This window comes from Cervus canadensis, chromosome 9 (genome assembly GCF_019320065.1).
Source record: "Cervus canadensis isolate Bull #8, Minnesota chromosome 9, ASM1932006v1, whole genome shotgun sequence".
Taxonomy (NCBI): Eukaryota; Metazoa; Chordata; class Mammalia; order Artiodactyla; family Cervidae; genus Cervus; species Cervus canadensis.
Genome location: NC_057394.1, coordinates 10,328,143 through 10,351,723, shown reverse-complemented (window position 1 = coordinate 10,351,723; position 23,581 = coordinate 10,328,143). Strand labels below are relative to the sequence as shown.

General features: G+C 43.0%; 1 protein-coding gene across 4 annotated transcripts in view; it reads left to right on the top strand.

Moving 5' to 3' along the window:
• Positions 1 to 23,581, top strand: part of CLYBL (citramalyl-CoA lyase) — a 229,418-nt gene that overhangs the window by 110,998 nt on the left and 94,839 nt on the right. For all 4 annotated transcript variants that reach the window (XM_043478367.1, XM_043478366.1, XM_043478365.1 and 1 more), the window contains exon 2: positions 8,734 to 8,920. In XM_043478367.1, coding sequence (XP_043334302.1) covers positions 8,734 to 8,920 — 187 coding nt within the window. The remainder of the gene's footprint in view (positions 1 to 8,733; positions 8,921 to 23,581) is intronic.

The following is a 23,581-nucleotide window of genomic DNA, read 5'->3' as shown; positions in this document are numbered from 1 at the left end:
GACACTTTGGTGGTACTCTGAAACTGTGATGCAGAGGTTCTCATCCTTGGCTTCACCTTGGAACCTCCCTGGAAGCTTTAAAAAAAACCTAATTCCTGGGATTCACCACAAGGCTCTGATCTAATTCAGTTGGACTGTGGCCTGGGGTTTTCTCTTTTTCTAAGTTCCCCAGCTTGTATTGTGCAGCCAAAGTAGAGACCTCGGTGCTGGCTGTCAGCTAAGCAAAGAAACCACTAATTTGGTTGGGAAGTCGCATACCAAGCTGCAGAGCCTCAAATGGACATTAGCTTAGTTGATAATTGCTGCTATTTCAAATATTATCTTTTTTTTTTTTATCAGAAAGACTTCTTTAAACATAAGTTTTGTGTTTTTTTTTTCAAGTTGCTGCATTTTCAGTTATGATTTTATTACTTTCACAGCATCTACTTGTATATGTGGGCTTCCCAGGTGGTTCTGTGGTAAAGAATCCGCCTGCCAATGCAGGAGAGAGACACGGGTTGGATGCCTGGCTTGGGAAGATCCCCTGGAGGAGGAAATGGCAACCCACTCCAGTATTCTTGTCTGGGAAATCCCATGGACAGAGAAGCCTGGCGGGCTACAGTCCATGGAGCTGCCAAGAGTCGGACACGACTGAGCATGCACGCACACAACTCACTTGTATATGATGGTAGCACAGGAGTCACTGAAGAGAAGTCTTCACTGGAGGAAAATTTCCTGCATTAGGGCAACGGCTACACATTGGGATCATCTAGGGCCGTGGTCCTCCAGCTTGGCTGTACACTGAATCACCCCCAGGGCTTTTAGAAGTTCCAGAGGCTCAATCTGACCCGAGACCTAAGACTTCAAACTTTCTGTGACTGCGCTTTAGCGTCAGCTTATTTGAAAGCTCCCCAGTGATTCCACAATGCCCCTGAGTTTGAGTCAACCTAGAACAGCATTCTCAAACTCTCATGAGATAAGCATCCCTTGGAGATTGGTTCATTCGCAGCTTCTGATTCAGTGGGGCTGGGGTGGGGGCTCTAGACTCTGCATTTCTTACAGGTTCAAACATGGTGATGGTACATGCTTCCAGGAAAGATGGGAGAGTCTATAATCTGATGGGAGAACAGATAAGAGGCCAGTGGTGCTGGTCTGTAGTAACTTCACTTCAGTGGCAAGGACCTAGAGAGCTTTAAAAAAAAGAGAGAGAGATATATATTCTAAACCTGAGAAGACTACCAGTGATTTTGATTTGATCGCACTAGGTGGGGTCCAAGATTTGACAAATTTTACAAGTTCCCCAGGTGATGGTTATGTTGAATCCTAGGTGGATAACCCCAGCAGCACTGGGGACTGGCTCATGCCTCCTGTGATATACATGGTTAATAAATGGTATCTGCTGGAGGAGGAAAGGGAGAAGACCAAAACAAGACCAGGAGGGAGCCCCCTCCGGCCAGAAGAGCCCCTGAACCTACCAAGGGGTGTCTTATCTAAAATAAGGTCCCTCTGTAGAAAGAACTCACCATAAGGCCACCAGATTTTTTCCCACTCATCTTATGCCCTTGTTTTGCATATTGTTTGAATACATTTACATTTTGACTATCAGGAGGCCCTAACTCCAAATATGTAAGATAAAATAAAATAAGTTGGATCTTGCACCTACCGCAATTGTGTTCATACGCAGTAGTCAGTGCTGAGCACAACTGAAGTCGGGAACAGATTTTGAAACAGCCGGAGGTGGGGGAAGGAGAGGATACTCCAGGAGGACAGGAGGAGGGAGGCTTGGGGAAGCCACGACAGGTTCCTGCCACACCTGCCCAGCAACAGCCCCCGCCGGGACCTCAGAGTCTGCGACATAACCCGAAGCCTGAACCGTGCCCCCTACACCTCTCTCCTCCTCATTATTCCAAACAGTCTTAACCACCTGTGAACTTTCTCCCTGAAGCTTCATTCTGTATGGGCCTTTAGTCTTCCAGAGCTGCTTGCGGGCCATCCTCTGGGTGTTCCTTCCTGGACCTATTGGACTTGACCGCATCTTCTGTGCCGCCTCCCTGCAGTGCCCAGGACAGTGTGGGTCAGGACCGCCCGGTGCGGTTGTGCAGGGTGTGCCCTGATCAAGGCGCCTACCAAACTGAGGCCATGCGTGGGGCTGAGTTTCAGCTCATCTCTATGCATCAAAGCTGCCGCCTCGGGAGCAGGAGGCACCTCTTGGCCCTTCCACCTGCTGGCAGGCTCCAGGGAGCACCTTCTTCTAATTTGCACAGAGGGACCTGCCAGGGGTGAGAGCAGAGACCTGATGCAGGTCACCCAGTGCGTGCTTGCCAAGTGCTCGCTGAATGTATGAACAGAAGAACAAAGTAGATGCAGGGAGGGTAAATAAGATGCTTCCACGGTCTTCTAGGTAAAGGTGAAGAAGGCCCCAAATGAGGACGTCCACTGTATTATAAAAAGAAGGAGTAAACAAAGGAGAAGAAGCAACAGTCCATGGCTTGGCTTAAAGCTTCCAGAATGGCAAAGGAGAGAGGGAATAAAAAACAGCCTCCTATCTGTAATCAACACTTAAGCTTGACTCTTGCCCAAGAAGAGTAAGGACAGTGTGGTCACAGATCAGTCCCACTTCCTGGAGAGCTGGCTTTGGGTGGGTAATGAGGTAACAGGAATTGTGTGCTTTTTGTAAGCAAGGCCCTGTGCTAAGCAAGGGTGGGGAGTCCAAAGACTGCCTTTCCATCAGCAAGCTTGTGATCTAACCGAGGGTTTCTGGTGTCCAACCAGATTCCTGACGCGGGGCTGTGCTGACCAGCACCACCCAGGGGTGACGGGTGTCAGATCATCATAGTAGCTAGGCACAGACATACTACGTGACTCTCCCCTGTATGGAGCAGTCAGCCACTATGGTGCTTCTCATTCTATGTTCTGACTGCCGGTCACAGTATGGGCTTGAACCACACAAAATGAGCATTTTTGGTGGCCAAAATGGTCAGATGCCAACAATTTCATATAGGTGGTTCTTACACTCTCCACAGTATTATGCTGCCACTTGAAACCTCTAAAGTGATTTTACTGGTTTGTTTTAAGGCTTTTCTGCTGGCTCAGGTGGTAAAGAATCCACCAGCAATGCGGGAGATTGGGTTCGACCTTGGATTGGGAAGATCCCGTGGAGAAGGGAATGGCAACCCACTCCAGTATTCTTGCCTGGGAAATCCCAAGGACAGACGAGCCTGGCAGGCTACAGTTTGTGGGATTGCAAATGAGTCAGATATGACTGAGTGACTTTCATTTCACTTTACTTCAAGCCTATTATAAAAGGATTTTTTTAGAAAAGAGTGATGGTTGGACTTACCTGGTGGTACAGTGGAAAAGAACCCACCTGCCAATGCAGGGAACACAGGTTCAATCCCTGGCCTGGGAAAATTCCACATGCTACAGGGCAACTAAGCCCGTGTGTCCCAACAGCTGAGTCCGAACTCCTCAACAAGAGAAGCCACTGTAATGAGAAGCCCACACACTGCAACTAGAGAGTAGCCCCTGCTCACCACAACTAGAGAAAGCCCATGAAAATCAACGAAGACCCAAAGCAACCAAAACTAAAGGTTTAAGAAAATAAATTTGTGTAAGAAAAATAAAGTGATGCTTTGCTAAGTCACTTCAGTTATGTCCAACTCTGTGCGACTTCATAGACGGCAGCCCACCAGGCTCCCCTGTCCCTGGGATTCTCCAGGCAAGAACACTGGAGTGGGTTGCCATTCCCTTCTCCAATGCATGAAAGTGAAAAGTGAAAGTGAAGTCATTCAGTCATGTCCAACTCTTAGCGACCCCATGGACTGCAGCCTACCAGGCTCCTCCATCCATGGTATTTTCCAGGCAAGAGTACTGGAGTGGGGTGCCATTGCCTTCTCCAAGTGATGCTTTAAGTGTTTAAAATAGGAAAAGAGTGTGCAGAAGCCGAGAAGTCTTAATCTCAAACTCTACAGTTCAGAGGCATCCCTAAGAACATTTTGATGTACTTCCTTCCAGACATTTTTCTTTGGAGTTTTTATAAAGTTGAGATGTTATTGCGTATATAATGTTATATTCTCTGTTTAGAAAAAGAACAATCATCACATAACATTAAACGTTTTTAACACAATTTTTATTGATGGCATAATATGGCATTGGTTGTAGGTTTCATAATTTATCCTGCTGATGGACCTAAAGATTGTTTTCAGTTCTTAATATTATATATATCTAATTTTATTTCTGATCATTTTAAAAAATAAATTTCTGTCTTAATTCATTTGGGCTGCTGTAAAAAGTTGTCATAGATTGGGTGGCTTATAAGCAATAGAAATTTGTTTCTCACAGTTCTAGAGGCTGGGGAGTCCAAGATCAATGCTCTGGAAGAGTCAGTGTCTGACAAGAATGCACTTCCTGGTTAGTAGATGGCGCTTTTTTCACTATGTCCTCCCATGGCAGAGCCAGCTTGGGAGATTTCTGGTGTCTCTTTTGTAAGGGCGCTAATCTCCTATGTTCTCTCCTTCATGACTTAATCGCCTCCCAAATGCCCCCCTTCCAAATACCATCATATTGGGTATTATGTTTCAATATATGAATTTTGGAGTGGGGGACACAAGAATTTAACCTACAGCAATTCCCAGAAGGAATTGGTTGAGTTACTTGAAATTACTGGATCAGAAGCAGGAACCTTTTTTAAGTCTTTTGGTTTGTAGCATCCATTGGCTTTCCAGAAAGCATGTGCCTCTTGATTAACTTTAGCCATGATGACAGAGCCAGTCCTTTGCTGATGCTGGTTCGGTTACCAATGATAAACGCTGTTTTTGAACTTGCGAGAGTTTCAAAACGAATGGTCAGAAAAGGCTCCACAGTCAGGTGGACCCTGAGCTGAACCGGAAGGATCCATAAGTTTCAAATAAACTTCCGGCAGAAACACAGGTACAATGGAAATGATACAGCATTTTGTGAAGATAGTCATAACCTAATTTTCCTAGGGTAGACAGTTGCAGCCTGGGATATAAATTCAGAAAAGGCTGTCAGTTGAGACTGAGCTGAATTCCACAGATAATGGGGAGCTGCTGACAGAGTTTGAGCAGGGATACGAGGAAAACAATGTTTCAGTGGTCATAGGAGTCTTTATCTGGGAAACCAGAAACACCTTGAGCAGTAGCAGAAGATTTTTTAAAATGGTTATCTGTTTTAAAAATTATACATCATATAAACATCCTAAGAATGATTTACCCTAAGGATGTTTAGCATGCGATAGCAGTGTGACCTGTCAGCCTGTGTGGCTCCGGGTTTTACATTCAGGTGGTGTGGCTTGGAGACCACAGTGACTGGATCCACATTGGCAGTCAGAAGCTATTTCACACGGAGGAAATCTCAGTTTTCATGAAATGAAGGTCTCTTTGGCTTTTACGCATTCAGTTACAGTAAATCCTCCTGAGAATTGCCCTAAGAATTTCCTGGTTAGTAAAAATTTTATCTCTTCTGATTGCATTTTTTGCCATTTTAAAGGAAATGTTCAGTTCGGTTCAGTCGCTCATTCGTGTCTGACTCTTTGCGACCCCATGAACCGCAGCACGCCAGGCCTCCCTGTCCACCACCAACTCCCAGAGTTTACTCAAACCCATGTCCATAGAGTTGGTGATGCCATCCAACCATCTCATCCTCTGTCGTCCCCTTCTCCTCCTGCCCTCAATCTTTCCCAGCATCAGGGTCTTTTCAAATGAGTCAGCTCTTCACATCAGGTGGCCAAAGTATTGGAGTTTCAGCTTCAACATCAGTCCTTCCAGTGAACACCCAGGACTGATCTCCTTTAGGGTGGACTGGTTGGATCTCCTTGCAGTCCAAGGGACTTCTTCAACACCACAGTTCAAAAGCATCAGTTCTTCTGCACTCAGCTTTCTTTATAGTCCAACTCTCACATCCATACATGACCACTGGAAAAATCATAGCCTTTACTAGATGGACCTTTGTTGACAAAGTAATGTCTCTGCTTTTTAATATGCTGTCTAGGTTGGTCATAACTTTCCTTCCAAGGAGTAAGCGTCTTTTAATTTCATGGCTGCAGTCACCATCTGCAGTGATTTTGGAGCACAGAAAAATAAAGTCAGCCACTGTTTCCACCGTTTCCCCATCTATTTGCCATAAAGTGATGGGACCGGATGCCATGATCTTAGTTTTCTGAATGTTGAGCTTTAAGCCAACTTTTTCACTCTCCTCTTTCACTTTCATCAAGAGGCTCTTTAGTTCTTCACTTTCTGCCATAAGGGTGGTGTCATCTGCATATCTGAGGTTATTGATATTTCTCCCGGCAATCTTGATTCCAGCTTGTGCTTCCTCCAGCCTGGCATTTCTCATGATGTACTCTGCATTTAAGTTAAATAAGCAGGGTGACAATATACAGCCTTGACATACTCCTTTTCCTATTTGGAACCAGTCTGTTGTTCCATGTCCAGTTCTAACTGTTGCTTTCTGACCTGCATACAGGTTTCTCAAGAGGCAGGTCAGGTGGTCTGGTATTCCCATTTCTTTCAGAATTTTCCAGTTTATTGTGATATACACAGTCAAAGGCTTTGGCATAGTCAATAAAGCAGAAATAGATGTTTTTCTGGAACTCTCTTGCTTTTTCGATGATCCAGCAGATGTTGGCAATTTGATCTCTGGTTCCTCTGCCTTTTCTATAACCATATAATACACATACACTTTTGTAATACACATACACTTTTAAAATTCATCTATATGTCACCATACCTCACATGGCACGATGCTTATGTTATTGAAAAATAAGACTCAGACTCAAGTTTTATTCAGATCTGCTAAAAAAGCGAGTAAGGGGGCCCTCACAAAACTGATGGGCCACCAAGGAGATGCTGATTTTTCTTGGTGTACATTGTTACAAACTACACTAATATGGCAAAATATTACAACTGTGTAAAATACTTGATGGAATTAACTTAGGATAACTATCAAATGTCAAGAGCTTTCATGTAGTGTATAGCTGACATACTTTTAAAAGGATGATATTATTCACCCTGGGGGAGTAACACATTAGGGTGTTCCCAAGTTTGCTGGGGCTTTAACTTTTCCTTAACCGAGGTTTTCTTGATGTATAACTCCATCTCTCATGGGCAGGGCTAGTTTCATGGGTGTGTAACCTGCGTGGTCGCAGAGGCCCTGTGCTTAGAAGGGTCTGGTGCTTCGTGTGATGTTCTTCTCTTTCCATCTTGGAATTCCACATACATTTTGAACAAGGGCTCTGCATTTTCATTTTACACAGGATTCTTGTTGTTTGGTTGCTTTTGCAACCCTATGAACTGTAGCCCACTAGTCTCCTCTGTCCATGGGATTTCCCAGGAGAGAATACTGAAGTGGGTTGCTGTTTCCTTCTCCAGGGGATCATCCTGACCCATGTCTTCTGCATTGGCAGGTGGATTCTTTACCACTGAGCCACCAGGAAAGCCCTTTACACAGGGTCCCTCAAATGATCTAACTGGTCTTGGTGAAAGCTGATTTCATCTTTTCTTGCTGTATATTATGGGCTAAAACATGGTTTGTCCACAGGACCAAACTAAAGTTAGGGGTGAGGGCTGCGGTGAGCTATAGGAGCTTTGGCCAACGCCTCTCATTTCCATAGGAGGCTAAACTTAGTACAGTAGGAGAAGTGAGGAGAGAGCAGGGTTTCCAAGCAGACAGGCCGCTGGAGCTGGAGTTTCTCCAGGAAGAGCGGTAGCAATGGCTGCCATGCCTGCCACACCCACAACCACGTGAAGCTGATAACCCCCAGGCTCTAGCTGATCGCTTCTGGTGCATTATTTCCCTTCACTGAATTTTCTCAACAAACTGCAACGTGAGTATTATTTTTACACATGAAGAATCTGAAGTTTTCAGCTGTCAAGTTGCCCATAATTATAGAGCTGTTAATAGTCATGGTCTTTCCCTATTCACCTTTCTACTGACTTAAGAAATAGCCATTCCTCTTTGTCTGTTGTTAAAATTGAACGCGAGTCACTTATTTGTCAACTTAAAAAGATTCACCATCAGGGAGAGAGCCATAGATTTTGCTTACATGTATGTTTTACTTTCTTTTTCCTTTTTATTTATTTATTTTTTTCTTTTTTTCTTTTTCCTTTTTAAAAATATTTATTTATTTTGGCAGCTCCAGGTCTTGCTTGCTACTCTCGGGATTTTCAATCTTTGCGTGGCCTGTGGGATTATTCTAGTTGCAGTATGTGGGATCTAGTTCCCTGACAAGGGATCGAACCCGGGCCCCATGCATTGGGACCGTGGAGTCTTAGCCCCTGGACTACCAGGGAAGTCCCTAGATTGTTTATTTTCTACTTTTTACTTTCATATAATTGTAGTTTTGCTCTTTGTGAGCTTTTGGATAAAAATTTCCTTACTTTTTCTCCATGGATGCTGCCTGGACAGTATATTCATGCTGGAAGGGTTTTTCCAACAAGAGATAGGTACACCCTCCTTCTTTTCTCAGAAGGTTGTGTCAGTAAACAGTAAACTGTGTTGTATATTTTTTAGACCTCAGCCAAAATGACATTCTGTTTCTCGATTATTTCTGTTATTATTTTCCTAGTCGTTATGTGTGATTATGTTCTGCGGTAATTCTAAAAAATTATCCACGTTTTCTCTTTTAATTTTGCATTTAAATAACGTCTTTCAGTAAGTTCTGTAAGTCTGTAAGTAAATTCAGTAAGTCTGTAAGTAAATTCTATTCTGGACTAACTTGAATTATGTCTCCCGCAGGAAAGCGTCCCTGGCAGCTGACGTGTCCAGGCTTGGGTGCAGTTCCTCACCCAGCCAGAAATACATCCCCCGGAGGGCCGTGCTCTATGTACCTGGCAATGATGAAAAGAAGATAAACAAGATTCCCTCCCTGAATGTAGACTGTGCGGTGCTTGACTGTGAGGATGGTGTGGCTGTGAACAAAAAGGTAACGGCATGATTTTTCCTTACGGTGGGACAAAGAAATGCATTGAAATTTGGTAGCATCGCTCACTATTTGGAAAGAGTCTACCATATTCATCATTTACTGATTACTAATATATTCATGGGCTTCCCTGGTGGCTCAGATGGTAAAGAATCCACCTGCAATGCAGAAGACCCAGGTTTGATCCCTGGGTCAGGAATATTCCCTGGAGAAGGAAATGGCAATCCACTCCTGTATTCTTGGCTGGAGAATCCCATGGACAGAGGAGCCTGGTGGGCTACAGTCTTTGAGGTTGCAAAGAGTCGGACAGGACTAAGCAACTAAGCACAGTATATCAGCACGCATTATATTCTTGACCAGTCCTTGTGTGGGTTCTGAATGTATATGGTTCTTTTCTCCAAGAGACAGGAGGAATCCAGCCAAAATATATTTAAAACTGTGATCTTCAGCATATATGATTATGTGTGTGTGTATAGATAAAGAGATATATGCTTAAAAAGAAAGAGAATTAGATTCCCAATCTGTTTTGGCTGTGATGTTTGCTGGTTTAAGTAAATCAGTTAATCCTAGACTTGTCGTATGAAATTTTCAGATCAATAAGATGAAATTAGGAATTTATTTCTTTTTACTGCTAGGTATACAGTGTAGTGAGTGACCTTATCTCTTCCGGGACAAGTGCCAATAACAAATAGTCTTCAATGTACAAGTCACTGTTTTCCCTCCATACTTAAAGGGCAACTACACACAGAACTTCAAACTTGCTGCTTCTAGCTGATTTTCTCATGGCCTGATCAGAGAAATGCATCTTAAAAAATACCCAGTTTGTAAACAGATACAAAAGGTTTTTGATGGCTGATAATATGATGAATACTTTTTGTTTAATTTTGGTTTGCTTATCTTCATTTTCTAGGTTTTTATAATGAACACAGATTTGTTCAAATAATTGGGTAAAATACATAAATCATTATAATAACTGATGTTGGCATGGAACTTTTTAAATTATAAACATGTTTTCCCTCAACCTTCCTCTGTCCAGTCCCTAGACAGTGATGTTGGGTTGGGAATAGACTGTGGGGCTGGAAGCACAGAGGAGCTGGCCATCTGAAGTTTTATCTATGTGGATAGTTTCTTTTCCTTGGTGATATAAAATAGCATGCTTGTCCTGTACAACTTTCTTGATTAACTGCTTTCCCTAGAGATTCTAGCAAATAGTGGCTTTATTTTTTTTTTTAAGTTAGTTTCCAGCATCTTTCTAATGGTGAAACCAAGGCTTTACAAGTATATCGTAAAGGATTAGAATAAACATGGAATCTAAAAGTGTCTACCCAACATCTTTGGCATGTACCAGAGAAAATACAATTAATCTTCTTTCTCCCACAGATTAAGGTAAATAGGGCTTTTCTTGAAGGATGTAATATGATTCCAGTATTCTCCCTTCCAAAACTCACATAGCGCACTCTAAGATTAGATACTAAACTAATTCTAGTTCTTTGTGACCCAGGGCAATTCACTCTACTTCTTTGCCTCAATTTCTTATCTGTACTGTGGGATGACAAAAATCTTCTTTTGTCAGGGACAGGGATTATAGCAAGGAATGTTTGATAAAATGCCCTCGAGTAGTTTGATTTCCTATAGGAAATAGATTAGATAAATCCTGTAGTAATCAAGATTAGAGGGGAATTTATTTTAGCGTGTAGCCCAGTGAGCCATTCGGTGCTCTGATAAACTTCCAATTATATTTCTTCACAAGCCTTGAGGCTATCTTCCCTCTCCCACCCAAGGATGTTTCCAGCTACCCAGATGAGTTGGAAATATAGTTCATTCCTGCATCATGTTTGCTTACTGTTAATCTGTATTCTGAAGTGCATCCAAATACCTGGAGCCACTACTGAGGAGGAACCTAAGGAGGGGTGGCGGGAGAAGAGTTTAGGATGGGCAAGTTGTGCCCACTGCCTTGGTAAAGATGTCCAGACAGTCAGAACTCTGCAGTTCTCAGTGCACCTAAAATCTGCGTTAACTGCCAGACACACTGATGAACACAGGCTGAATTGGAGTCCACCAAATTTCCTTTTCTGGTCCACAGAGAGTTCTGGCAAGCCAGGCCAGTACGTGTAAAACACATTTTTTTTTTCTTAAAATTTCTACCCAGGACTTAATTTTTTCTCATACATTTCATTTCATAGCCCCAGTCTGTCAATGTCTTTTTGGGTTTTGATTTCCTTGTCCAACATTTATGTTATCTGAGAATTTGACCAGCACACTCTACAAAAATTTGACAAGTTTCTGATAGAGATGTTGAAGAGGTTGGAGCCAAGTGCTATGCAAGCATGCCGCTAGAAACTTCTGTTCAAGTTTATTTAACAAAGTTTCTTTTTTTTTTTTTTTTGGCCACACCAGGCAGCATGTGGACTCTTATTTCCCTGACCAGGGATTGAACCCATACCCCCTGCATTGGAAGTGCAGGGCCTTAACCACTGGACCACCAGGGAACTCCCCTTAACAAACATTTATATAGTGGTGACTAAATGCTAAGCACTGTTCTAAAGGTTTTAATTTGCATAACATCCCAATGAGTTAGTATCATTATACTCCATATACAGATAAGGTGGACTTCCTTAATGGCTCAGCGGGTAAAGAATCTACCTGCAATGCAGGAGACCGGAAGACTCAGGTTCGATCCCTGGGTTGGGAAGATCCCCTAGAGAAGAGAATGGCAACCCACTCTAGTATCCTTGCCTGGGAAATCCCATGAACAGAGGAGCCTGGTGGGCTACAGTCCATGGGGTCGCAAAGAGTTGGATACGACCAAGTGACTAAGCACAGCACGTATAAGGAAGCTGAACTGTGGAGCGGTCAGGGTCATGAATCAGTTCTGTGAATACGGTTATTCAGTCCCCTGACTTGTAAAATCCAGTCTTTTCATAAGAATAGATAAGAGATTTTTACCTAGTGCGTTTCAAGATCAAGATTCCTTTCTGATCTACACGGTCTAGCAATGCCCTCTCTCTCCCTGTATCCCCATCTCTCCAGAAAAATGAGTTTAAGTAGATGAGACTTGACCTTGAAGAACCCCTGTCAGTACTACCGCATTGTTACCACCTTCGCTTTGAAGTGCTGGAGATACAAAAATGGTAATAGCTCCCATGTACTGAGAATGTAAGACGTGTTATAATAAATACCTTAATTATCTTGTTTACTCCTTATATCAAAGTTTTGTCCAGGGTCCAGGGACGCTTAAATAGCAGAACCAAGATTTGAACCTCCTGAATTTTTGTCAGGAATCAGCCTGAAGTTCACTTGTTGGCATATTACATAGCTCATATTACATAACCTTTTCCTCCTTTCTCTGAAAGTTAGTACCTTGGCTTCTCTTTATCTTTTGTCACCTTTGTATATTCTGCAGTTTCTCAAAGATTACCGACAGAAACATCATATTCACACCTGCAAATTCTTCCAGTGTTTTAGGATTTTAGTGCATTTAGACCTGGTAACTTAAATTCATTTGAAAGGTCCAGTAAGTCTGAAACTTCTCATGTAGCTCTTATTCTTTTTCCTTTCTTGAAGTCACCTTTTAATCATATTTCTTGTTGAATATTATTCCTCTTGATGGAGGAGATAGAGACCATTTTAATGTTTACTTCTTACCATGTTAAAACTCTTTCAAATGATCTAGTTATGGTTTTGCTAAACTGAACTCTTATTGCCTAATTCAACTTTCTTGGCATTATTAAAGCTTAGTCACTTCATTTTATATGTTTCATTTTATTTCTTTTTTTTAGTAATTGACCAATTCCATATTTCATTTGACTGGTTCTGTGGAGTGTGGGCTTGTAATGAAAACAAGAGGCACTTCAGCAGAGCAGTTTATAAGTATATAATACCTTCCAGCAGTCTCTAATCCTGTCCTGTTAATCCAATTTGTGTTTAAGCAGCTCCTTCATGTCAGGGATGGCCTACCAGCTCACCTTCCCAAGCATGGATGATGAAAAGACCATCTCCACTCCCCTCTTATCTTCTCCTTTTCCTTCTTAAATACATGAGGAGATACAAGGCTGTCTAAGCCACTGCTTGCTGGGACACAGTGAAAAGAAGCCAAGTAATGCACAGATTTCTGGTGAATCTCCATGACGCTGGGTGAGGCCGAGAAGGTAGGAGTGAAATAGATAGAGGCAGGGCTCCTGGGCTGCTATTTTAGCTGAGTAAATATTTAAATTTGTTTAATGTTTCAATGTGTAAACTGAAATACTCAGTAAATATTGAGTACCTACTCAACCAGTCACCATGGCAAGCAGGAAGAGAACAAAGAGAGTTGCAAGGTCCCATGTCTCTAAATAATACACTTTTTGAATTATTTTTTCAATTTCAGGCATGATATTGACCCTGTGCTATGGGAGTTATTTCTCACCCCACCACCTGTCTCCATTAGGTGTGAACCTTTCTCATCCTTCACTTGTCCTAATACAGTTATATGTAACTTTGATGAGATTGGTGTTCAGTGTAAAAAGTATCAGAGTTGAGTTATATAGTAATAAACTGATCACCTTTCCTTTTCTGTCAGCCTGTTGTTTTCCCTGGAGTTCATAGTTATCTTTTTTCCCCCCTGGTTTATTTTTCTATTCAGTTGTCGCTAATTCAAAGCCCACCTCCTCCTAATTGTCTGAATCTCCTCTTAATATGTTTAAAAGCATCTGGTATTTTTTCAGTTTCATCTTCTTGGAGAACTCTCTCCTCTTCTGATCCCCTCAAGCCTGAAGTAGCTGTCCTTCAGGCCTGTAGCACAGTTGCAATCCCAAACTCACCCTTCCCCCACCCTGGGAATTGCCTTCTCCTCTCAGCTGGGTTGGATATCCTGTTTTCTGATTTTTTACATCTGAGTACGATTCGGTAAGGACATCCTCCAGGAGTTTCTGAGAGGAGGTTCCCCTGTGAAGGACAGAAGCGGCTTACGTACAGTCTGATTTTTTCCTAATTTGATTTGTAAAGAGCAGGAGTATGTTTGGAGAGTAGGATCATGAGGGTCTTACATGGATCCTTCAGGAAGCCAAAGGAGGAGCTCTGAGTTGTGACTTGAGGAAGGCTTTCCTATGGGAGCCTGAGCCAGTGAAATCTGGGCTGTCACTCACAGGCAACTTGATTTGAGACCAACAACCCAGTTCAGTGGAAAGGGTAGAGGGCTTGACAACAGATGTCCCACTTAATGGTCCCAATTTCAATACTATTTATCCAGGGAACTTGAGTCCTGTAATCTCTGAGGCTCTGTTTCTTTATCTGTCCCATGAGATTGGTAATAATGAATCCTGTACTACCCACCACAGGGCCAGCTGTCGAAAAGCATTTTGCAAACTTGCAAGTGCTAGATAAATATTGCTTTTCTAAAGAAGTTTTGATGTCATTTTTAAAATAATAAAGCTTAGAAGACTTAAGAGAATGGATATTTAGCATATTCCTTAAGGTGTCTCTTTCAAGTAATTTGATGGTCAAGAACAGACTGTGGAGCCAGACTGTTGGATTCTGGTGTCTGGAGTCTGACATGAGCTTGTCCTAACAGTGTGACCTTGGACAAATTAGCCCATCTCTCTGTGCCTCAGTGTCCTCGTCTGTAAAATGAAGGCAATAATGGTAACAGTAGTATCTACCCCCACAGAATTATATTAAGTGGGTGGGAACTTGTAAAGTGCTTAAGACAGTGGTGGCACATAATGTGTTGAATGAGGAGTTGATAAATACCTCAGAGCAGTTGTCTTAGCTGCAACACTGGCCAGGAGTCTGATGCATTAACTCAAGTCACTGATGCTTGCTTAGAGTGTCGAGGGTTACTGGTATTGGTTGGTCCTCTAGATTCCTGACTCTCACAGGGTAATGTTTTGGCACAGGTAAGTTTTTGCTCTAAACGTTGCAGAGTTTGCCAGTTTTGCTTTTTTTTTTTTTGCTTCTCTCTCCACTATGGTAGACAAAGAAAAGACTCTAGGGACAGCAAAATAACCACTTTTTCTTTCAAGCTCCTTCACAGATTTCTTAACACTAGGGGGCTCGAAACAGCTATCTTAGAAAGATCTTACTTATTTTTTTTTTCCTCAGGAAAACAAAGAGAAAATTATCTCTCACAAGCAGCTAAGCAGTAGATTTTCACTTTGCATCTCTGTGCTGGGTCCTTGACAGAAAGGAGTAAGAGAAAGGTGGAGGAAGGTGGTCTACTCCGAAAGCCTTTCTCCCCCACTCCACTGCCCCCCAGCAGCTCAGAGCAAGGAAGCAAGGGGCTGGGGGCTGGTGCACAGTGCCATTCTCTGTTATGGGAAACAGACCAGGAGGACAGCCCCAGCTGGGGCTGGGGTGTTGGAGGAGGGGTGCCCTTAGCTGTCGAGGGGAGCCCCTGGTCAGTGGGGGGTTGGAGAAGCACTCCCTTCCCTTCCGCTCTGCACGTAGAGCCCCTTGGGCTGCCAGGAGGGCTATCTTGATTGTGAAAAGCAAGGGGAAGCTATTTGCCTCCTAAGTAACCATCAGTGCTGCAGAAACCCTGGAAGATCACTGCCCCGCTGCCCGGGGCCATGTTCTTTGTTGCTTCCGTTTGTTCTAAAGACTTATTTCTCACCGGCTGTGCTGGGTCTTGGTTGCTGTGCAGGGCTTTCTGCAGTTGCAGTGATCAGGGGCTGCTCTTCAGTCGCGAAGCTCGGCCTTCTCGTTGCGGTGGCTTCTCTTGCTGCAGAGCACAGCTCTAGGAAGCAAGGTCTTAGTAGCTGTGGTGCACGGGCTTAGTGGTTCTGCGGCTGGGGTCTCCTCTAGGATCCGGGGTCGAACCCACGTCCCCAGTGCTGGCAGGTGGATTCTTTGCCACTGGACCACCAGGGAAGCCCTAGGCCACGTTATTTGATTGCTTCAGCTCCCTCCATCCATCCTGGATACAAGGACCTCTGTAAGGCCTGAAGGACTGTGGTTGTAGAGAGACAGTTGGAAATAACACCATGGAGATGAGGGGAGTACGACTTTGTTCCCCACAATAAACCACTTTCTAAGTACTCTGGGGGCTTCGTGTCTATGTACTTATGTGTGAGAGCACACACACTTGCACAAAAGGGAGCCAATGAGAGAGCTCAAATTAGAATACGTAAGTTCAGGGAAGGAAAAAAGGTTAGAAAAAAAAGGCAAGTAAAAGCATTACAGAGGAGTCTCACCAGGACTCCTGTGGTCCTGTCAGACTATATGCCTGTACACGGACTATGCAGGACTCACACCTGTCAGACTCTGCAGAACCCCGGCGTCACGCATTTGCAAGTGTGCGTGCGTGCTGGGTCTCTGCAGCTGTGTCCGACTCTTCGTGACCCCATGGACTGCATCTCCTGCACTGCGGGTGAATTCTTTACCTCTGAGCCACCAGGGAAGCCCATTTGCAAGTGTGAAAAGTGAAAGTGTTAGTCACTCAGTCGTGTCTGAATCTTTGCAACCCCGTGGACTGTAGCCCACCAGACTCCTCCATCCATGGGATTTTCCGGACAAGAAGACTGGAGTGGGTTGCCATTTCCTTTTCCAGGGGATCTTCCCAGCCCAGGGATCGAATCTGGGTCTCCTGCATGGTGGGCAGACAGGGAAGCAGTCAAGAGTTCCTCATTAAGAAACACAAAATATTGGACTTCCCTGGGAGTCCAGCAGTTAAGACTCTGCCCTTCCACTGCAAGGGGCCCAGGTTCCATCCCTGGTCGGGGAACTGAGATCTCACATGCCGCTTGGCCGAAAAAACAAAAACAAAATGCAAATATCAATATCAAATATCAATCAAGGTTGCTGACTTATCTTTAATCTTCAGGTAATATAAATATGAGTTCCTGACACTCTTCGTGTTAAATCAGTTAACCCTTGAGCTCCTCTGTAGAACTCTTAATTGCTTTTTTTTCCTAACCTTTTTTTCCTTCCCTGAGCTTACGTATTCTAATTTGAGCTCTCTCATTTGGCTCCCTTTTTGGCAAGTGTGTGTGCTCTCACACATAGGTACATAGACACTAAGCCCCCATTTACACTTACTATATGCATACACAAATCTACTGGGTTAAATTTTAAATACTCCAATGCTTTCACTTTGGTTGAAATAAAATAGTAGAGTAGCGAGGAGGTGTGTTGTCCCAACAGGGAGAAAGCTAACTGACATTCAGTGAATGATTCAATGTATACAAGGCGTGGGGAGCCAACGCCTCTTCAATAGGGGAGTGAAATTAGGATAGGAAGGTTCCTCTCCCAGGGACCTTGCTTTTATTAAAAGACTTGAGAGCTTGGGAGATTCTTCAATAGGAATTTTGGTGTCTGTGAGTCTTTTGGGAACAGTATGGAGAGATGAAATGTGCTTAGGAACTCTGCAAGGTCTTTTTGATCCTTAAAGGTTCTGATATAAAAACCAATCCAAGTTTTCATAAAAGCAGTCAAATATTTCCAGCCTTTTATTAATCTCTTTGTACCCTTAAATAGTCTCTCCCTTTTGTGGAGTAATTGGTAAAACAGCAACAACAAAACCTCACCTCCCCCTACCCCCATTGTTTTATTCTTCAAACTGGGCATCTTCTTAATGCAAGGATTCAAATACCTTTATTACAGTCATAATAGTCAGCAATTTCCATTTCATAAGCTCAGCAAAATCTCTTTATACAAAGAGATACAGGCTTCAAGTTGCCGGTTATATCTTTTCCAGCAATTTATAAGAATCCAGTTAAGTAAGATGGATTATCTATAACATGATAGACCTGACTGTGGAAAGCCCAGGTCTAAAATTAAAGTTGAAAGAAAGGAACTTAGCTTAAATAAACCAAAACTTGATCATAGTGGGAACTGTAGCCATTTCCTCTGAAATGAAGTAAGAAATAGCTTGGAGACTAGAGTGAAAACCAGTTGACTTATTTATTCCAACTTTGGTTACCAGTTAATGTCTGTTCTTTTTAATCAGGGGACCACAGGTGAGTTTCACAAAATAAGCCCACAATGTTTCAGTTTGCTAAATCTCAGCGACCAAAGAACCAAGCATACGTAACCACCACCAGAATACAGGGACACAGCCGGAAAGCGGACACAGCTGGAAATCTTGCAGTGCAAGTGCTTGATTTCAAAGAACAGTGTTTTGTTCAAGTTTTCTTATTTAAGTGGCCATAGGTCATATCACCTGGATGCTCACTGTAAGGACTGATGCTAAAGCTGCAACTCCCGTGTTTTGGTCATCTGATACAAACAGCTGACTCATTGGAAAAGTCCCTGATGCTGGGAAAGATTGAGGATAGACAGAAGGAGAAGAGGGCATTGAGGATGAGATGGTTAAATGGCATCATCGATGCAAAGAACATGAACTTGGGCAAACTCTGGGAGATGGTGAGGGACAAAGAAGCCTGGCATGCTGCAGTCCAAGGGGTTGCAAAGAATTGAACATAACTGGGCAACTGAACAACAATAGCAGGTCATATCAAAGTATTAAATAGCACTATGTTTTCAGTAATGAATTAGTGGGTATATTTGAAGGCAGAATTTAAAATTCTGATTTAGAGAGACAAGAAATAATATCCCTATACACCTATGGACAATTAATCATCGACAAAGGAGGCAAGAACATACAAAGAGAAAAGACAGTCTCTTCAGCAAGCGGTGTTGGAAAAGTTGGACAACTGACCGTAAATCGGTGAAATAATTACACACCCTCACACCATACACAAGAATAAGCTCAAAATGGCTTAAGGACTTAAGTATAAGACATGATACCATAAAACTCCTAGAAGAGAACATGGGCAAAATATCCTCTGACATAAATTGTACCAATGTTTTCTTAGGTCAGTCTCCCAAAGCAATAGAAATAAGATAAAAAGTTAACAAATGAAACCTAATCAAACTTACAGGCTTCTGTACAGCAAAAGAAACTGTAAACAAAACAAAAAGACAACCTACCGACTGGGAGAAAATATTTGCAAGTGATGCAACTGACAACAGCTTAATTTCCAAAATATACAAAGAGCTCAAATCACTCAATAACAAACAAACCAATGGAAAAGTGGTCAGAAGACCTAAATGGACATTTCTCCAAAGAAGACATACATACAGATGGCCAAAAGGCACATGAAAAGGTGCTCATCATTGCTACCTTTTAGAGAAATGCAAATAAAACCTACAACAAGGTACCGCCTCACACCAGTCAGAATGGCCACCATTAAAAAGTTTACAAATAATAAATGCTGGAGAGAGTATGGAGAAAAGGGAACTCTCTTACACTGTTGGTGGGAAAGTAAGTTGGTGCAGTCACTATGGAAAAGAATGTGGAAGTTCCTCAGAAAACTAGCAAAGTAATGCTCAAAATTATCCAAACTAGGCTTCAACCGTATGTGAACCGAGAACTTCCAGATGTTCAAGCTAGACTTAGAAAAGGCAGAGGAACTAGAGATCAAATTGCCAACATCCGTTGGATCATAGAAAAAACAAGAGAATTTGGGAAAAACATCTACTTCTGCTTCACTGACTACTGTAAAGCATTTGACTGTGTGGATCATAACAAACCGTGAAAAATTCTTAGAGATGGGAATACCAGACCACCTTACCAGCCTCCTGAGAAATCTGTATGCAGGTCAAGGAGCAACAGTTAGAACCAGACATGAAACAATGGACTGATTCCAAATATATATATATATGATGAAATATTACTCAGTCATAAAAAAGAATGAAATAATGCCATTTGCAGCAACATGGGTAGACCTAGAGATTATCTTGTCTTTGGAAAGTAAGTCAGAAAGGCAGGCAAATACCATATGATATCACTCATGTGTGGAATCTAAAATGACAGAAATGAACATACCTATGAAACACCAAGAGACTCACAGGCATAGAGAGCCAGGGAGGAGCGGGTGGGGGAGGGGAGGATTGGGAGCCTGGATTAACAGGTGCAAACCAGAGTATATAGGATGGATGAATAACAAGGTCCTACTGTTTAGCATGGCTCTTCCCCAGTGGCCCAGCAGTAAAGAATTCAGCCTGCCAATGCAGAAGACTTGGGATGATCCTTGTGTCTGGAAGATCCCCTAGAGAAGGAAATGGCAACCCATTCTAGTTTTCTTGCCTGGGAAATCCCATGGACAGAGGAGCCTGATGGGCTACAGTCCATGGGATCGCAAAGAGTCAGATACAACTAAACAAGAACAACTGTATAACCCAGGGAGCTATATTCAGTATCCTGTTATACACTAGAATGGGAAAGAATATGAAAAAGAGTATGTATGTGTTTAACTGAGTAACTTTTCTACACAGCAGAAATTAATACAATGTTGTAAATCAACTGTACTTCAGTAAAAATTTTAAAAAGAAATAATATCCTACTTTTTGCCGGATATAAGTACATTAGAGCTTCCCAGGGTGGTCATAGTTTCATTCCTATTCTATACCTGCTCTGTAGCTTAGGAAAGATGGTGTTTTTAAAGGGAGAAAAAAAGGAAAGTATGGATTAGTCAGGAGCAAATGTCAAGTCATGAATTAACTCAAGGATGCCTTCTACTGAAGATATGCTGTCTGTTTCAGATATGTTTTTGCAGTTTTTTCCCATTGATGTGACTGAACTCCCCATTCACTGGTGAAAAATTAACCTCCAAAAGTTAGCACTTGAGTCTGAATTCTCAGCCAGATCTAGTCTAAACAGCAGCATATTCTTGGGCAAAGTATTAATTGGCTCCAGATAACAGGGTCATAAAGAACTCCCTAGACATTGTTCAGAAGAGCAAAAAGTCAAGAGAGGAAGATGAGCCAGGAGGCTGGCCTGAAATCAACATGGGCTTCTGTCGGACTCCTCAAACTTTCCCACTACGTCATAGACAAGTGAAGCTAGGGTTGAGCACCAAGAGGCTGTTCTGCTAAGCCTTTTATCCACACCATCTAACCCCCCTTCCCTAGCAGCAGGGGAAGGCTGATGGTCTGACCCATCTGGTGCAGGTGTCAGGGCATAGGGGATGTCAAGAGCTTCTCTTCCCTAGAGTTGTGGATGGATAAATGCTTGAGAGAAGGCAAAGTAGACAAAGTCAATAAATGCAAAAAAAAAAAAAGACTATTCCAAATAGCCTCTGAGAGCACAGGGAGCTTGAGGTGGGTATGAAGAACCCAAGTTTGGAGTCATGAGAAGGTTAGGGGGAACCAGATCAAGAACTGCCTCTGGTCAGACCAGTCACGCCTCTCTGGACTGAGCCATGACCGGGTTTTTCCATATCTCCCCTGGAGACATACTGCATACATACTTTCAACTTTGGCCATTCCTGGGCCTAAAGGCAGTTCACCGCAATCATTCTTTCCAGCTCTGCTCTAGCAAGGAAGACCAGGCCTCTTGGAGCTGACCAAGGTGCTGAAGATGGTTTTAGAACAGTATTAGAGAAAGAGTGGCGCTAATGGTAACGAATCTGCCTGCCAGTGCAGAAGATGTAAGAGGCACCGGTTCGATCCCTGGCTCGGGAAGATCCCCTGGAGAAGTCTATGGTAACCCACACCAGTATTCTTGCCGGGAGAATCCCATGGACAGAGGAACCTGGCAGGCTATAGTCCATGGGGTTGCAAAGAACTGGACATAACTGAGCATCTGAGCACAGCCCAAGAAAGAGAACATTTACTGAGTACATATGGACTTTCCAGGTGGTTTGGTGGCAAAAGAATCCACATGCCAACGCAGGAGATGCAGGAGACGTGGGTTCAATCCCTGGGTTGGGAAGATCCCCTGAGGAGGAAATGGCAACCCACTCTCCGGTGTTCTTGCCTGGAGAATCCTATGGACAGAGGAGCCTGGCGGGCTACAGTCCTTGGGGTTGCAAAAGTCGGGTGTGACTTAGCGATTGAAGATGCATGCACTGAGTACGTAGTATTTTCTGTGTGCCAGCACTATTCCTAACTGCTTTGCATGGAGTAACTTATTTCATGCTCTCAGAAACTCTGTGAAAGAGGTGTTATTGTCCCCATTGACTTACAAGAATAGTGAAATACAGAGAGGTTAACAAACTTCGCCAAAGGCACACAGCTAAGGAGTGAGGAGGCCAGTCAGTTCATACCCTGAGATGCACTTTTGGTCACTATACTTGCTAATGAGAGTTATGAACAGAGCCGCAGAGAACCTGCGACATTTTCACAAGTATTGCCCTGACAGAACTGAGTCACAGTTCCCTACCTCAAGTTGCCAAGGTAGGTAGCTGTGGGTTGGCACCCTGGAGAGCCAGGCATAGCATGAAGACTGCTTGGGTGCATATAAGAGTGAGTGGCTCCCACACCCTGTTATAAGAGCCATCACCCCTTAATGTAATGATGTATCCCGTGTCGGCTTCCCTGTCAGCATTGTGAAGAGGGTGTCACTGCATCCCCTCCCCCAGCTTACCAGAGAGCTCAGCAAACATTTGATGAACAAGTGAGTTACACGTGATCAATAGAATATTAACTGTTATCAACCCATGTATCATTAGTATTTCAACATCAGTAGAAGCATTGTTACAGGACTTATAGTTCCTTTGTACTTTATATTTGACATGCCCTGTCTTGCAAGCTATGTGAATCCTGGAGTGTATCTTAATTTTTTTCTTTATTTAATTAAGTGTATCTTAAGTTATTTCCTTCTTCCTTTAAGACGAGCGCATCTGGTCTTAGTTGCGGCATGTGGGCTCTTCATTGCATCACGCGGGATCTTTCACTGTGGTGCATGAACTCTCGAGTTAGAGTGCTTGGGCTCAGTAGTAGCTCCACAGAATGTGGGATCTTAGTTCCCAGACCAGGGACTGAACCCACATCCCCTGCATTGTGAGGCGGATTCTTAATCACTGGACCACCAGGGAGGTGCCCTCTTAATTTCTTATAGAGCATCTATACAGACAACATGAAGCAAACATCTAAGGTCATGTTTTAGGCAGTTTGAATGCCTAAACACATGTGTGATTAAATTTTATTGCATGTTAGATTTGAGATCTTGCACTATATTTTAGATTTGGGATTTTACAGTATCGTAGGCAGGGAGCTCCACCGACATGAAAGTAACTTTGAACATCTCTTTAAAAGGGTGCGCTGTTCTGTGGTAACAGAGCTTGTAGTGGCAATTATAGCATATTCCAATCAAATTTCCCATTTGAGAGCTTATGTGTTGCTTGATATTTGTCAAACCGTGTTTTTGTTGTGTTGTCTTACATGTAGAAGACTTCCATATCTGCCACGTTAACTCCAGAGTGTGTGTGTTTTTAAACAGCACTCCGCAGCTGAGCCCTTGGAGGACCGGCCTATTTTGACAGCTCCCCTTAGTCCGTGTATCACCAAGCTTGTTCTCTGCCAATATGTTTCACATGATTCTGGGGACATGTGTAGCACGCCTGTGCAACTTGCAAACACCCATACATTATTATAGTAATAATTGGGTTTTGATGCAACTGGAACTCAGTACTACCAAGCCGCCAGCATTTCCTTTTGGCTACCAGTGCTAGGCAAGGAAATTACAGTCTAACTGTCTTCCTGTTTATTGATAAACAAAGTGGCCAGCCCAGCAATGGAGCCTGATTAGCAGTTTGCACCCTTTGTGAAAGGATAAACAGAACCCTACTGTTTTCTGTGTTTGCCTGCAATTTGCATCTTTAAAGAGGTTGGGTTGCCCTGAGATGCATGTTCAACTTCCCGGTGCCTGGATAGTCTTTGATATGTTACATGTCAGCCTCCTTT